Below are 16078 nucleotides of genomic sequence, written 5' to 3'. Positions count from 1 at the left end.
TTTCAGTCCCACACAGCTTGATCATGACAAACTATTTCCTTTTGTTGGGGCTCCAGACTGTTCTGTAAATTCACTGTGAATGTTACCAGGATATAAAAAAAGTGCAGAAAAAATGAAACTAAAATATATTAGATACTCGGTAACTTTGAGGATTAATATCCTCAGTGTCTTTTAAACCCCTGAAATTTAAGGATGTTTGTATTTAATTTCATTTTCTTTAGTATTTTATCTTTACATGTGGGCTGCTTCTATAACAAAATACAGGTTTGGAATGTCTCTGGTTAAACTTACTTGCCTGTGATTTATTTTTTTTTTTCTGTAAAAGAAACAAAAATCCACTCAACAAGAAGTAGAGCACCTGCTCATACTTTACATGTTTCATAAATGCAGTTTACCATCTCACACTTTCTCTGTCAATCCTCATAAGCACTGAATTTATCATTTGAGTTTTAAGCACACAGAACCTGATCTGTCTTTAATTTGCTCATATCACCTCTGATGATATTATTCATTAAAAAAGCAAGACTGTAGTACCATTTCAGCACAACCAATACTTGGAATTCAGGGGTTTTCTCAGCTTCTAAAGAGTTAATTTTCATGTGGAAAAATTGGTATTTTTGTGTGTGTCTTCTAATTATTTTTTTTTATTTTTTTTTTTTAAGATCTGGGTTAACTCTGGAAAGTATCTTCCAGAATTGGCTTGACACTTCTGGAATACCAAAGGTAAATACAAACTACCAGTTCTCAGTTCTTTCTGGAGACTTGCATTTCTCATTACCTTATACATTATTTAAATCATTGCCTGAACTTATAACAAGTATGGTTTTAAATAAACAATTTTGATGATGACTGCTGTCCACATCTTTATAAGGGTTTAGGTTTTATCAGTTGCAGGTTTTTGTTTCTACCATCATCTCAACAACCTGCCAAAGGGCAAATCTTAGAAAACTTAGCCTGTAGCTTAATATTGTGGTCACATGGAAATATGCTTTACAGTACAGTGGTGGACTCTACTAAATGTAAGGACCATTGTTCACAGTTGTCAGTATATGAATTACTTGAAAGCCATACTGACAGCAGTAACTAAATGTTAAATTATTTGTACTTTGATATTTTGTGAATATTGTGACTTGCTCGCGAATCTGCTGCAGGGGTAACATATTTCATTGGTGTTCCAGCCCTGAGACTGAGCATTATTTCCTGCTTTTAATACTAAAAGCTTTTAATATTAATGTTTTAAATTCTGTGAACTGAAAATGCTTATTTGTGCCTGTGCTATGTGAAGGCTCTCATTATCTGTTTTTGTCCAAAACTGGGATTAGACTATGAAAGATATCCCCGTATAAATCTTCCTAAAAACCAGTTTTACACAAAGTAAGTTTTTACTATACACCTGGGGCTCAATTTCTAACTCATTTCCCCTAAGCTGGCATCCCCTAGGTTGCTTGGGATTTATCTTATCTAATGCTCACATTTGTTTCCACTTTGCATTAGCATTTAAAAAGAAAAAAAAAACTTTTAAGAATTAGAATGATAAGTCCTGGTTTGTATGTGCACAAGTGAAGGTACTTAGGTAGCATGACTGAGGCTCTGAGGAGCAAGCATGTTTGCAAGTAGAATTGTCTATCTGGAGAGCACAATACAATAACTAGTGATCACTGAACATGAGCTGTACTGAAACACTGTGGTTGAGCTCTTCCCTTGACAGCTTTAGAGGTGTGCATGTCCACATAGGAGGTTCTACCCTGAGATCAAAATGTTCAAAGACTAGTATTTGAAGATCCTATAAAATCAAGGTGGAGTTTGTTTTTTCCTGTAAAATTACTGAAAATAAAATTAGCTTTAATTGGAAGGGAGGAAAGGAAAGGAAAGGACAGTAAGTATCACCATGCATCTTGATGTTCAGTCATTTTGTGAAAAAGGACCTTGATTTTAATGCTATGTTTTGGTCAAGGTTTTGTTCCTGATAAAAAGTTGAATACATTGTAGAACAGCTGCTTCAAGTGTGGGGGAGAAACTGATGTTCCACAGCTGTAGCTGTAAGATGCTGAACTGGCTGTCTGAAGTGAAAGAGTTTTCTGGCATTTTACTTACATGTGTGTCTTTGAGGATGTGCCTTATTTGTGTCCCACAATCAACTCTAAAATCACAAATAAGGAAGATAGGAGCAGACTAAAGAATTTAAAATGGTTTTGATTAACATGAAAACTGAACTCTGTTTTCCTGAGTACTGTAAGTTGTTCAGAATGAATAGTGGGTAGTTTCATTATACCATGCAAGTATCTATTGGTTGTGTAAGCAAAACATGTAGCAAAAATATTTCCACACCCAGCAGGCTTGTAAATAGTTGTAAATTTTCTTTAAAGACTTAAGAGATTTCCCTGGAAGTTTGGCTGTTCTGTAAAAAAACCCACCACCAACAGGAATGGTGCTGATTTGGTATTCTGCTGCTTCTGAGCGTCAGCATGCTGACCTCTTCCCTCTGTCTCTCTCTTCCCTCAATAACTTTTTTGATGATTTAACCCTGTAGTCCTCAGTACTTCTCAGGCTCTTATGGGAACTAGTTTCCACTTTATTGAAAGAACTGGAGTTGTTGTCATTCAGTGAATAGGAAACCGTCTTTCCTTGGTGCTTTATTAAATCATTTGGGGAGCCCTTATTCCTGAAATAAAGGTAGAGGTTGCTTAGTAGGTCTCAATGGTAGCATCTATAATCTAAATAAGACTTTATTTACCAACTACAGAAGTATAAATCTACTCGTGTGCTGTACAGGAGCTGCTACTGAAACCCTCCTTAAAAAGTATTTAGATTATATTTATTTCAGCAAACTATTAACTTGGCTAATATGATGAATCTATGTGAAGGCATGTAGACCACCTTCTTGCATGCAGGTCAACTACCTGCATCATAAATAGCAGCCCAGGAATGCCACAGAACTGACTTATTCGACAACTTATGGGTTGCCAGGTGAGTGGGCTGGGTGGGGTGTGTGTAGAGGAAGGTTTCTGTCAGCTCCTTTGGGTGAAGTCACGCCGCTGAGCCAGCCAGTCAGACAGTGTGAATAGTATGAGGTATAGAGCATCCATTGCAGTTAACTACCTTTCTTCAGTAGTGGAGCATCTGAAAAGCAGCCGGTAAATCTCTGCTCTAAAGATAGAGAAGCAGCATCCTGCACTCTACACAGCATTCAGCAACTTTATGCTTATCACCCTTATTTTACTGACTGCACTGTAGAGTCCTAAAGCATGATAGTTAAAGTCACTCTTAATCCTGCAGCACCTGCTCTTAGAGGGACAAAATGTACTTCTTAGTGGTTTAGTAGATACCCATGAGAAATAACTTTACTAAGAATGTAAAGATTTTACATCTACAAATACTATCTAAGACTTCACTGCATTTGGAGAGTAAACTCCCTTACTGGAGAGACTATCCTCTGTAATGGGATTGGGATATATGCATCATGCTGTCCATTCTGAAAATCAAGTCAGAACATGGTTTCTTTATATCTTTCCTATATGAGAATTCTTCTGTTTTATAGTGGCTGTGGTTGTCTCTGTGACATCTTTTATTTCTATGTTTTGGTGGGGTTTGCTCGGGAAATTCATGTCATCCATGGACTATAAAGAAAATTCACCACTTGTGGTTCATTTACAGCATTAGCTACCGAAGTGTTTATAAGAATTTTCTTCTGTGATCATATCCAGATCTATCAAATGTACACTACTGGTGCTCTCTAAAATTTGATAACAACATGGTCACTTGAAGACAGAGTTGTTAGGCCACCCCTCAGTTCACTGTCTTCACAACAGTCTAGCTTAAGGACACTGGAAGGGTACTTGTACAAAGGATGGATAAGGGTAAATACTTGCCAGTCCTCATACTGCTGAAGCAACGTTTCTTATCATCTTCATTCTGGTAGAGGAATTAGCATTTGTATTCTTCACAGCCGTATGTCCTGGCATCCGTCTAACTGAAGATCTGTCTAACTTCTTTACCTGCGCTTTGTTACATTTGCCATTCCAAATGCTGTCTCCAATTCTGTCCAGGAAGCCACATATATATACCCCTTTATACTTGAAACTTAGAACTATTGAAACTTTAATATTTGTCAATTTCTATTGCCGCTTCACTCTTGCAAAAGTCATTTGGTCTTTTCCAATTATTGAGCTAGTTTCCAGGCTCATGTATATACCAGCAGTAATCAAGAATAACAATGTAAGGGAGTCATACTGATAAATAAAAACAGAATTTGGCCTGTTGCCTTGAAAAATAATTCTGCATGCCTAGTTACACTTCCAAATTTGGTATTTTCTAAAGCATTAAAAGTTAATGTTATAATGAAGGGTGTGTGGTAATGTGTGGCCAATACTTTCTTACATGGAAGAGTGCCACAGCACAGTGGTTGTCTTCAGGCTTGCTGTGCAGGAAGGTTTTCTCACACACAAAACAATAAGGAACATAAGAGTTGAAAAGCAAGCATTTCTGAAATACAAGATTTCATCAGTATTTTTTTCTGGGAACACATCATAGTGGCGTTAAATACAGTGAAGCATATTGCGTTGTTGAAAATAGTTTTATCAAATCGAGCAACCTTCGGCATGTACTTCTGTCTCAGAGGTGACTCACCGGGGGATCATGGCAACTTTTCATCATGTGCAAGTAGTAATGACTTAACACTGCTAACTTTAGTCAATGAGTTAAGCTGGCAAGGAGTAGAATCAGAAGAACAAACCAGCGTTTAGAGCTGGAAGACACCTATGAAATCACTTAAGTCCACTTCATCCCTGCTGCTGCTGATTTGTTCTCTTAACTACAGTTTCTATTGTGTCTTTCAGTCTATGTAATCTTTAATTAGAGTTTAAGACTAAAAGACCATATGTTTCCTGAGGAAGGTTTTCTCAGTTCTGCACAGACTTGTCTTTGTGTTATATTGTGCAGTTACTCTTACCTCAATTTTTTATTCTACCTTAGATAATTAACCTTTTAAAAATATGCTTAAAATCTTTCCCCATTTTGAACTCTGTTGTACACTGTTTAATTGAGAAGCAGACAAATAAACATTAGGTAGTCTCTGCATCTCATAAACTCCTACATGTATTTTTTTAACTCATTCCAGTTTCACCACCTTTTCTTTTGCCTCTGAAACTGCATTGTTTGATAACATACTATTATTTACTGGTAAACTTGCTATCTTGAATGTTCCTTGGATGTGTATTTCATTTGGTACCTTGTGTTATGAAAATAATCTTCTCCAGATTCATTCTTCAGTTAAAAGGGGGGGAAAGAAAAAAGAAAAAAAAAAAAAAAAAAGAGTGGTTGGCATGCTCCTCCATGATTTTCGGTTTCTAACATATCCTACAATGTAATCTACAAGTCTTATGTGATCACATAGCAGCAGGCACTAGGATAAATACACCAAATATCCCCTCAAAATTATGGAAAAAATGCAAGAGGTGATTGCAATGCTCTGTCCTTCTGCTAGTTCCCTTTGCTACTTTATCCTCCTGTTAAAGCTTAATTCTTATCCACTGTTCTACCTTAAACAGTGTTTCCAGGTTAAAGTAGGTACTGCCAACAGGTATTTCAGACTATGTACAGCTCATAGTGTGTATTGCAAGAATATGTCCTAGTTTCGGCTGGGATACACAGACAAAAGAAATCTTCCAGTGGCTAATATTCATTTATTCATAGTATTTCTGGTTTTGTTTGTATATGACTGGCTCTTGGATTGTCCTGCTTGAAGAAAAAATGGATTGGAAAGGAAACTCATAGCAAAACTATTAAAAAATCTGAACCGAAATATCATTTGCAAAGGGTACTAAACCAATGCAGGCAATGTATTTCTGTGGTTTCATAAATTTTAGAAGGATGTTACAGCAGCAGATCAAGTACTTAATATGATTTCTGATAAAGCAGTTTGTTGTTAAGAAGGTTCCTGGCTTTTGCCCCAGTTACAAGCTTTATAGATTTCCTGTTTCCTTTTACTAAGACAAAAATACAGATGAAGGGATAGCTCTACAAGAGAATGCCTCACAGGGTAGTGGTTACGGTCAATTACCAACAAACCAAGCACTTTCAAATATTTTTTTAAAAGAATGCTCTTACTAAACTGTTGAATGAGCTTTAGCAGTTGTTCACCCAAGTTTTACAGAGGGTACTAGAAAATTTTTCCAGCAGAAAAATCACCCTCATTGGATCAGAGTGTAACTTAAGGCTTGGGTTTGTTAGCACTTGATATTTCTTGTCATTGCTAGTTATGCCTTATCTTGCAGTTTTTCTGTCTGGATGTACATAATAACTGCATATTGGTGGATGGCAACACTGAGGCAGTAAACAAGTGAAATCCTTACTGTTTGTTGAGATACAGTAAGTTTGTAGGCACCGGCAGTAAGAATGACCTGTTAAGTGGGAAAATCTCATTCAAGCTTGTGATTTGGGGAAAAAATTGGGAAGGGGCTATGAAGAGGTATAATTTTCTTAGTTAATACAGTTTAACAGGGACTCTTTTAGATTAATTTCAAAGTTGGTATTAAGTATTAGTCACAAGAATAACATGCTGCTGCTTAAATACTGAAGTTTGCTACTTAACCTGTGATATTTTTCTTTATCTGAACATGGAAACTTTTGTGTCCATACAGAGAGTGCAAAGAATATAACTGATAAGATAGTTGAATGCTAATGAGTTGATATTTGACAAATAATCTGAAGAAAGTGTAACTGTTACATTAAGTACTTATTCTTGTATGTGGAAAGCATACTTTGAAGAATAGGCACTTCCCCTCAAGAAAAATGGTATTGTTTTGATATTAGCAAGCTTGCAGATTGGAAGATGAAAAGAACTTTCCAAAGTCCTTAAAAATTTAAATGAGCATAGGGCAACAATATATATTGATTAATGTCTTCTCTAATGATAGCAAGCACAGTAGGAAAAAAGTATTTTAATACGAATCATTAGTGCTGTGTTTTTTTCTGAAATTAGCAGTTGTACTGTCAACATTGCATCCCATTTTCTTAGAAGACGGGATTTTGGAAAATAGAAAAATGTAATCAAGCAGTGTGTATAGTATTGTAGCGTGCATAAATGTCAGATGAATCATGAAGAGAAACAAATCGAAACATATTGCACAGACAGACTTTCTATGTTGTTAACTCTTTGAAAGATGTTTTAGATAAAGACTATCCATCTGAAAGTCTTTCTAGATAGACCACACTATATGGAGAATTTGATATTTTGTTTGTAGCAAACTATCAAATAACTTGTGAGGTCTGTTACTATTTAAATAGATCCTGTGTTGATCTAAAGAAGGTTATTGGCATAAAATGGCCCTGCAATTTATTTAGCCGTTCCTGTAAATTGTACTTAAGATACTGCTAAACAAGACACAACAGTGGTATATTTATTTTTGTTGAATAGTTAAAAAATTCAAGAAAACGGCTTATATAAAATCATACATCATTAAATGTCAGTAAGGACCCAGATTTATTTCAGAGCTCATCAAGTTCAGGCACAGCTCAGAGTATTGTTACAGTTTTGAAGGGTTTGGGGCAAGTTTCTTCTGCATTGCATGTGACTGCTGATTTTAGGAGGAAAACCACAGACACTCAAGATCAGCATAGCGTTGTCACAGATTATTGCGTGACCACATTCTAAAATTGTAAACCTGCTGCCTCAGGTTAGACACCCACTTAGTGCTGAGTAACTTTGTGTCTAGGCTGAATGTAGATGTTACTTTCAAATTTAACATTTAAAAATTATTGGCTATAATATTTCAGTGCCTCTGGTGTTCTAATGTCTAAAGGTGAAGTTTAAAACAGAGTTTTAGGAGTCTTAATTTAGTCATTAATTGAATAATTCAGGAAAAAAATATTTTGAGATTCTCAGCTGGAACTGTGAGTCTGCCTGAAGGCTGAGGAGCATACTTCACTGGATTTAGTTTAAGGACCTGCTGAAACATTGGCTTTCATCTCCAATCGAAAGCCAGGTTTTCACAAATGTCATTCTGTTTTTCTTCAGGCTACCTTTCAGTATTGTATGTGTCCAGCTCAGAGGTACAGTAGTAGTAGTATAGTAAATCTGCACAAGTAATAGCTTGTTCAAGAAGTTGAACTGCATTTGAAACAAATGTTCAATTTCTCAAATAATTGTGGACTGGATTCCACACATTTGTTCATTAGAATCTCTTTTAAGTTTAATAAATCTCAAGCAGTCTTTCTCATTCCCTTTTCCTATTAATTGCATTACTGAACACAAAAGCTGTGTTATGTGCAGAATGACTGAGCTTATCCCTACTAGAAAGGAGTTATGTTTGGTATCTAAAGAACAATAACAATTTGCTGCCTGGCTGATCAATGCTGGATCAAGTTCACATTCCCAAGCTCCTACTCTCCCACCTACATGTGTAGGGGGTGGAAACATAGCAAAGAGAGGGAGGACAGGTCCTCTTTTACACAGAAATGCTGAACTGAGACTTGCCTAATAAGGACACAGCTGGGCTTGCATAGCAATAAACCTGGATTTTAATCCATTGCTTGTAAAAACATCTGAGGAATAGCACAGAAGTTAGCAACTAATTAATTTTTAGCTTGCCCATTGTTTTCTCTACCCAATGGAAACAATCCATAAAGGTTTAAAATAATTTTTTTGCTACCTTGCAAGAGAACAGCTTTTCTATATTAATTAGGAAAGAGTAGCCTTTGAAATGGCTGAAATCTCTCCAGTTTGGAGTCCCTTATAAGTGGTTTTAGTGCACTGGACACAGAATATGAAATAATGAGAAGTCAAATGCTACTTTAGGAAATAAAAATCTTTTTAGTGCAGGAGGATAGAGAGTTGGGCATGAAGCCGAGGTAAAAATTTTGTGACAGGAACAAGTTGCCACCTTCCCTCCCCAGTGGTCTAGGGTTTTTTAAAGAAACATGTTTTACTTCCTGGAAACTTTCCCTGTTTTCTAGGCTGTTAGAAAGACATATTTTTGATAGGAAGGAATGAATATGTGGGGAAGAGGTATTTCATGTATATGTATAAACACATACCATGTATCTGAAGTCCATGTAGCCCTCTGTAATGCTGACCCAAAAACCTGTGACCTGCTGATTCATGCAATGGTCTAGTCAGAAACTCCAAGTGATCCTGAGGGTTCAGATCCTGCTGTTGCGTGCCCAGCTGGCTAGAACTGGGGACAGAAGCTCTTGGTTTTCAGCCCAATGCTTTTTTTCACAGACTCTTCAAAACCACTGAGCTGCTGAAGTATTTCTAGAGAGCAGATGGTAACAAAATTTGTGTAATGGTCTTTGTTCCATCTCCATCCAGCCCGTTTGCTGGCTTCCACAAAAGTTGATACAAGCAATGTCAAGATCTTTCCTGTTTTTTATTACCTTCAGTCATCCCCTTTTCATTTAGCAGTGCTTCATAAGTCAGACTGAAGATACAGATGATGCTCACCTTCTGTTTAATCATGGAGGAAATAAGTGATTCTTCTAAAACTCATTCCATCTCCGTAAGAAAGGGATTTTTTTCCAAGATGCTTTAACTAATCTGTCTACTCCCTTCTAAGCCCACAGTGAAATTTAAATGCTGAAATGAAGATGTCTGCAGAAAGATAGGTTTGAAAAGTCTATTGGCTGACAAAGCTGTTGGCCAATACAAAAATGAGCGGTAAAGGTCATAGTATAGATAATATAATGCAATATGATACATAAATTATGTATCATTGTATGTTACACACTATTATTTAGTAATAAGTAATAATCATATTACTTAGAGATCTTGTGGTCATGTGGTCAGAGATGCTTTCTTTATCAGATTATGAATCTGTTCTTGAACTAAATAGGTGGGTACAGTGGGTGGGTGGGTACATCTTTACCTGGGAACTTTCTCCACAAAGCAGGGTTGCTAATATGGATATGAAGGATCTATTTGCATTTCCCCATTTGAAAAAAATATTCCAGCCACAGCATGTCAAAGTCACATTGCAGTGTACTAAAAGTACATCCTGAAAGTTATTGTTTCAACAGGTTTTTGTCTCTTGGAGGTAGAGATATTTTCAGGAGGGGAAAGTTTGACCTGAACATAATGTCTCTGTAGGGGTGTTACATTGAAGAATATCAGACACAGCACACTGATCTTAAAAGCGTGTGTTTACACCACCACAGACACTCTTGGAGGAATTAGAACATTTTGATTCATAGTATCGATATAAATGACCATCTTTCCTAAAATATGGATAATGTCAGAACAACTTTATTTTCCATTTCAGTGAATAAAGCTGTCTCCATGAAAACCGCATAAAATCAGCTGGAGGACTTGCTGTTCTTACAGGAGCATATTCTGGGCTGGATTTCTTACTCAGTCATTTTGATCTGCTGCTGATATACTGCTTCTTGCAGTGTGGATGCACCAGCCATCTTGCTATTTTCAGTTGTAGCCCACTGCTTCCTTAGTCTGTCTGCCAAATTCCGATAACAGTAGTGTTTTAAAATCCTTCCAGTTGTTGCCCTTGGGGAATACAGTCAAATGCTGCCAGCCATTATTAATCATCTAGTGAGCTACTGAATAAAATACTTTCCTGTATTTTCATTTTCTGAACCTTTTTACAAAAGATTGGAAGCCAGGTCTTTTCTGCTGAAGCAGTTTTCAGGTCATACAGACTGTTCTGAGGGCACATCATATTCTCAGTTTCCAAGTAATTTAATTTTCCAACTTAAATTACTCTTCTTTTTTTTCCTATAAATCTTCTGTGTGGTAGCAAAACAGTTATGTATCTTGCATTTTATTGTAGTTCCTTTAAACTGTCCTTTACTGATATCAGAGAGGTGATGGCATCACCCTTAAAAAGTAGACAGTATCATCCTAGTACCATAGAACGAAACTAGGGGGGAGTCCATTTTTTGTTTTATGTTACTTGGGAAGGTTTAGGAAGGTACAAAATAGCAATTTGTAGACTGGTGAAATTAGCTACATCCTCTAGGAGAAAATGACTTGACAGTAACATCTTTAGACTTTTCTGGGTGCTTGCTGCTGTCCACATAGATCTGAATATATAAATGTGGGTGTGTATACATGGTGTAAAATTCAGTAATTGAGGAAAATAAAATCTCTAGAAATGAGAGGTTGGAAAATGACTTGACTGCATTAGTTATTGATTTCCTCTGCTTTGCAGAAGCTCTTCTGAAATTCTTTTGCAGTAAATACTTTTATTCCTCCATTTTGATTTTTTTCTTTTTGCCTTCCAGTATCTGAGGAATGCTGGCAAGCCAAAACAAAATGGCACTGATTCAGTGTTAACCTTAGATAAAACAACCTTCTTAGTTTATCGGTATTGAACGTTTTAGCATTAGAGTAGCACAGACTAGCTGAAGTTGTAGACGACTTCTGCAAAGGAAAAGTGCATGATTATAATTTTTAATTGAGTTATGAAATACCAATGGTAGCCATCACAGCCTGTACAATTGAAAGCCAGTTTCTGTTTCAATTTAAAATGAAACAGTTGTCTGTTGCACAAATATCCTATTGTTAGGATAGTTACTTGAAAGTTACTTGTATGTTTGGGATCTGGTTTGACTTGAAGAATAGCTGGTGTAAATCACTGCCTAAGTTATTTACCAGGATATTGGGCCTGTCTTCACCCAATTGGTAGAAAGTGCTACTCCTCTGCCCCATTTCAAAAGCCAGTTATATTTAATCCTGCTGCTGCAAGAATGAAGGATCCTAGCATGCTTTGGCATGTAGAAATGCTCATTCCCAATGCTCATTCCCAATCATTCCCAAAATTCCCAAACTATCCTATTGTTAGGATAGTTACTTCAAAGTTACTTGTATGTTTGGGATCTGGTTTGACTTGAAGAATAGCTGGTGTAAATCACTGCCTAAGTTATTTACCAGGATATTGGGCCTGTCTTCACCCAATTGGTAGAAAGTGCTACTCCTCTGCCCCATTTCAAAAGCCAGTTATATTTAATCCTGCTGCTGCAAGAATGAAGGATCCTAGCATGCTTTGGCATGTAGAAATGCTCATTCCCAATCTGAGTGTTACATAGGACAGCTCCATTAGCAGTCTCTGAAAGTATTCCCAAGTAAAGAAGGACATGGATGGACTGATCTTAATTTCTTTTGTGAGGGGATGCAGGTACGGCAGTTAGTGTCACGAGGACAGCAAACAGGACTGTTGATGGAGGGTGATGCAGCCCTTCTCCCTTTAAGTTGGGTGTGCCGTCACCCTTTTATTAAGTGTATGTAAGCTCCTTCCATTTGGAGTATGGAAGAATACAGCAGGAGGAAAACATTCTTAAAAACATCCCTTCTCCCCTCCCTCCCTTTCCCAACTCCCCTCCTCTTTTCCTCTTCCCTGCTCTCTCCCCTGTTCCCAACTTTCCCAGCAAAACTTCCTAGTCTGGTCATGAGCTAAATCTTACTGAAGCATCAGTAAGTAGAGTTCACAGTTGACTGCACAGCCGGTGTGCAGTGACCACTGCTTGTTAGGACCACCCTGTTTCTCTCACTGCTTTCTTTCCTCTGCAGGCTGGCTGTATTGGCTCTATGGGCATGTTGGCTCGTCTCTTACGCTGCAGTGCAATCATATTACAGTAGACTAGTGTTCAACATATGATGTGCACAGCAACCAGCACCAGGGAACCCCAGGTGTTGGTTCCACAAGGTTATATCAGCATTATAAAAAGTTGGTAACAATTCTTGTTGAGTTCCCTTCAGTGTCATGCAGCTACTAACAGGAAAACAGGAGCTACCTCTAAGTTTTAACATGCAGTGTGTTTGCATGTTAGGGATTTTCATCCCAAACCAGCCTCAGGGGCTGGAGGTCTGAAAATCAATGTCTCGGGTAACTTTTTTTCCCTGGTTTTCTCCGAACATTTGACAGGAGAGGAAGTGTAATTTAAAGGATTTAAAGTCTAGATCTGTTTCATTGTTTCTATTACCCAGTGTTTCCCATAACTACTTCTGTGGGAATGCACAATCTAATCTGTTAACTGATCCAAGGGAATATTGTTTAGGTAGTTGCATTAATCTGTGTTTGCCATTAACAATTTTTTTTGTTCATATTCTTGTTCATTCTCTTTGAACTATGCTCTGTTCTTCTTCCTTCTTTCAAACACACACAGTTCAAGAGTCAATTCATAGGAGCTTTTGGAATTAGCATTTAGTAGAAAATCTGTTGTGGCTTTACAAAATAAAAGTACGTTGATACCAGTTTCAAGTAGACCTGTTGTGAGTGTGAAATAAAAATCTGTAGGAAGATTTTCTGCTGTGGTATCTCTGTTAAAAAAAGTTCTTCGTTGTCTAATGCCTCATAGTGAAGTTGCTTCTATTTAAAGCATTGAGATTGTTCTTGGCTTTGATCTAAAGCTTTTGATCTTGAAAGAAGGATGTTGTGGCAGTAAAACAAAAAGGGTAGGAGAGAGGTTTTTTTCTTTTTTTAAGTGATAAAGTTATAGGGATGCTGCCAAGATTTAGTATGCACTAATTGGACCTATCTTTGTTTACTTAAATTTGTTTGCAAAGTCCATCTAATTCTGTATATGGAAGGGTTTGCTCAAATGAATGCTTTAATGAGCCTTATTCTTTTACAAGAGCACAGATTTTCTTTTGAAGCTTTCGGGGAATTGTCATAAGTAGCACAGAGTATAAATGATTTTTGAAATACTGAAAATACCTTAGTAGCATCATTTTAACTATACCGAGTGCAACGCAGTCTATCCTTTATTGTCTCTCATCTTAAATGCTAAACACAAAGCACTTAATATTAAGTCCTAACTTAAGAACAGTACTCAGACTTTGCATGGCTGACATTATTTGGGTCTCTCCCATCACGGCGGAGTTTGAATAACCCCTTCAAAGGGCACAGAAACATCTGTTGAAGTCCCATGCCCAAATTTAATCACCGGCTTGCAGTCTCTTGTTGAAGCAAGCATTCAGCTGAGGCCTCAGTGAAGGGCTTGCTGTGCTGTAATACAAATGCCGCTTTGGTTCTTGCTTTTAAGATGCATTTCAGACTCTCCAAGGTAATTTAAGAGTCGGATTCTTTAGATGTCAAGCAGGTGCTGGGGGAAATCTTGAAGCGCTTAGTGGTGATGATACTTTCCCTCTTGAACTAGCCCCATTAGGCCATTCCTCTGTCTGTGACGACCTGTGCCGGAGGGTGTTTATAGGAAGGCTAACAGGAAGGCGTCCTTTCCATAGTAAGGAAGGGACTCAACGGGAGAGCGTCTCTCTTAAAAATTCGACCTGTAAGCCGGTGACGAGCGTGCATGCAGAGGTTTGGAAGGGCCGTCCCGTCGGGGAGGGGGTCGCAGGGAGCGCGGCTCGGCGGCAGCACGGCCGGCGGGACCCCCGCGCCTGGGCCGGGCCGGGCCGGGCGCTCCGTCCGCTCCGCCCCGCTCCGTTCCCCCGGGCCGCGGAAAGCCGGCGCCGCGCCGGCAGCCCGTGCTCGCCGCCGAGGGGGCACCGCTGTCGGTACGACAGGCGGGCCGGGCCGGGCCGGGCCGGGCCGGGCCGGGGGAGGCGCGGACACCCCGTCGGGGCCGCCCCGGAGCCGGCCGGCCCTTACGTCTTTAAGGCAGGCTCCTCCTCTCCGCGGGGCTCCGGGGGCCGGAGCACGGGGGCGGGAGACCCCGCGGAGGTGTTTCATTTCCTACCGAGGACTGCGGCGTGCCGCCACCGAGGCCGGGCAGGGCGGGATGAGACGGGACGGGACGGGACGGGGCGGGGCGGGGCGGGGCGGGGCGGGCGCCGCTCCGGCTCCGGATGGTGGCCGGACCGGACCGGGCCGGGGGGTGGCGGCGGCGGCGGCGGCGGCGGCGGGCGGAGCGGGCTTCCCGCGGCGCCTCCCGTCCCGGGGGAGCGGAGCGCGTCGCATCGGGGGTCCTCCGCGGGCGAGCCCGCCTCACCCTGCGCTTTCTCCCCCGTGTAGCCTTTGCTGGAGGAGGGTGAGACTTGGAAGGAGTGTCAGCTCGTCCGGCAAGTGAGCGGCGAGGTGAGGAGAAAGCCTTTTCGCAGCTGCTGCCTTGCCCCCCGCTTCTTTCCCTTGCAAATCTGCGCCTTCGGTTTTCCACCTGACACCTCTTCCCCAGCCCCGCCACGCTTTTCCTTTAAAAAAAAAATTAAAAATTGCTTTCGTATTAGCAATAAAAATGCTTGCGTGGGGGAAAAAAACAGCCAAGTGTTACTACTTTATTAAATAATAACCCCGCCACCTAAATTTGATGTTGGTAGTCTGGAACAACATTCGAGTGGGTGGCTGGAAATAAATCTCTTACTTGAAATAGAAGGTGTAAGGGATAAAGCGCAGAGATTTTCCCCCAGGATTTTTGCACACTGCAATGATAACTTTCCGTTTAGCAACCAGGTCTGGCATCAAACATGTTCTTTGTGCAAAAAAAAAGCCTTAAACTGAAAGCTCTGAGATGAAGAACACCACCTCACGCTTTGACCGTGTACAAGTAACTAACCAGATTGCCTAAAAACATGTCATTCTAGATGGGAAAAGTGCTTTTCCTCCTTCCAGTGAAGCAATGGAAAAAATTGTCTTGAGTCTGTTTATAGCTTCTTACTAATGCTGAATAGCTGCACTCAGGTCGCATCTTCTTCCTAAAAAAGCACTATGGTTTTGAACTCCAGGTCACAAAATGGATTCAGACAAACCAGAGGATCAGAAAAAGCAGCAGAAAGAAAAGAAAGCGGGATGAAGTCGTTTTCCAAAAGGTAAGGGTTCATGATGTGTGTTTGTGTAATGGGACAAAGGACAGCAGATCCAAAATGCTTTCTGATGACGCGTTCTTAAACTCTACACAGACTTCATTTAGCGTCTTCAATGAGGGGATAGTAAAAGGGTGTTACCGATAAAGTTGCAGTGTCACCATGTAATTACAATGGAAATAAATTAATAATCTTTTCAGATGTCTATAATTTAGGAGACAAAATTTCCCTATATTTGTATTTAACGGGAACATTCTGAGGAAGAAAGAGTGCTTTCATCAGAGAAATCAATAGCACTTGAGACCTTTTGACAGGTCCTGCACCACTGTTTGCAAATTATCAGATACTGGTAGCTAAGAAACGGTTTTCACG

The 16078-nt window shown here is 39.5% G+C and overlaps 1 protein-coding gene across 2 annotated transcripts in view; it reads left to right on the top strand.

Moving 5' to 3' along the window:
- Positions 1-16078, top strand: part of AOPEP (aminopeptidase O (putative)) — a 209431-nt gene that overhangs the window by 111683 nt on the left and 81670 nt on the right. For both annotated transcript variants that reach the window (XM_049796253.1, XM_049796254.1), the window contains 3 exons: positions 663-723; positions 14922-14984; positions 15629-15712. In XM_049796253.1, coding sequence (XP_049652210.1) covers positions 663-723; positions 14922-14984; positions 15629-15712 — 208 coding nt within the window. The remainder of the gene's footprint in view (positions 1-662; positions 724-14921; positions 14985-15628; positions 15713-16078) is intronic.

This window comes from Accipiter gentilis, chromosome Z, assembly GCF_929443795.1.
Source record: "Accipiter gentilis chromosome Z, bAccGen1.1, whole genome shotgun sequence".
NCBI lineage: Eukaryota > Metazoa > Chordata > Aves > Accipitriformes > Accipitridae > Astur > Astur gentilis.
This window is presented reverse-complemented; position numbering and strand designations above follow the sequence as displayed.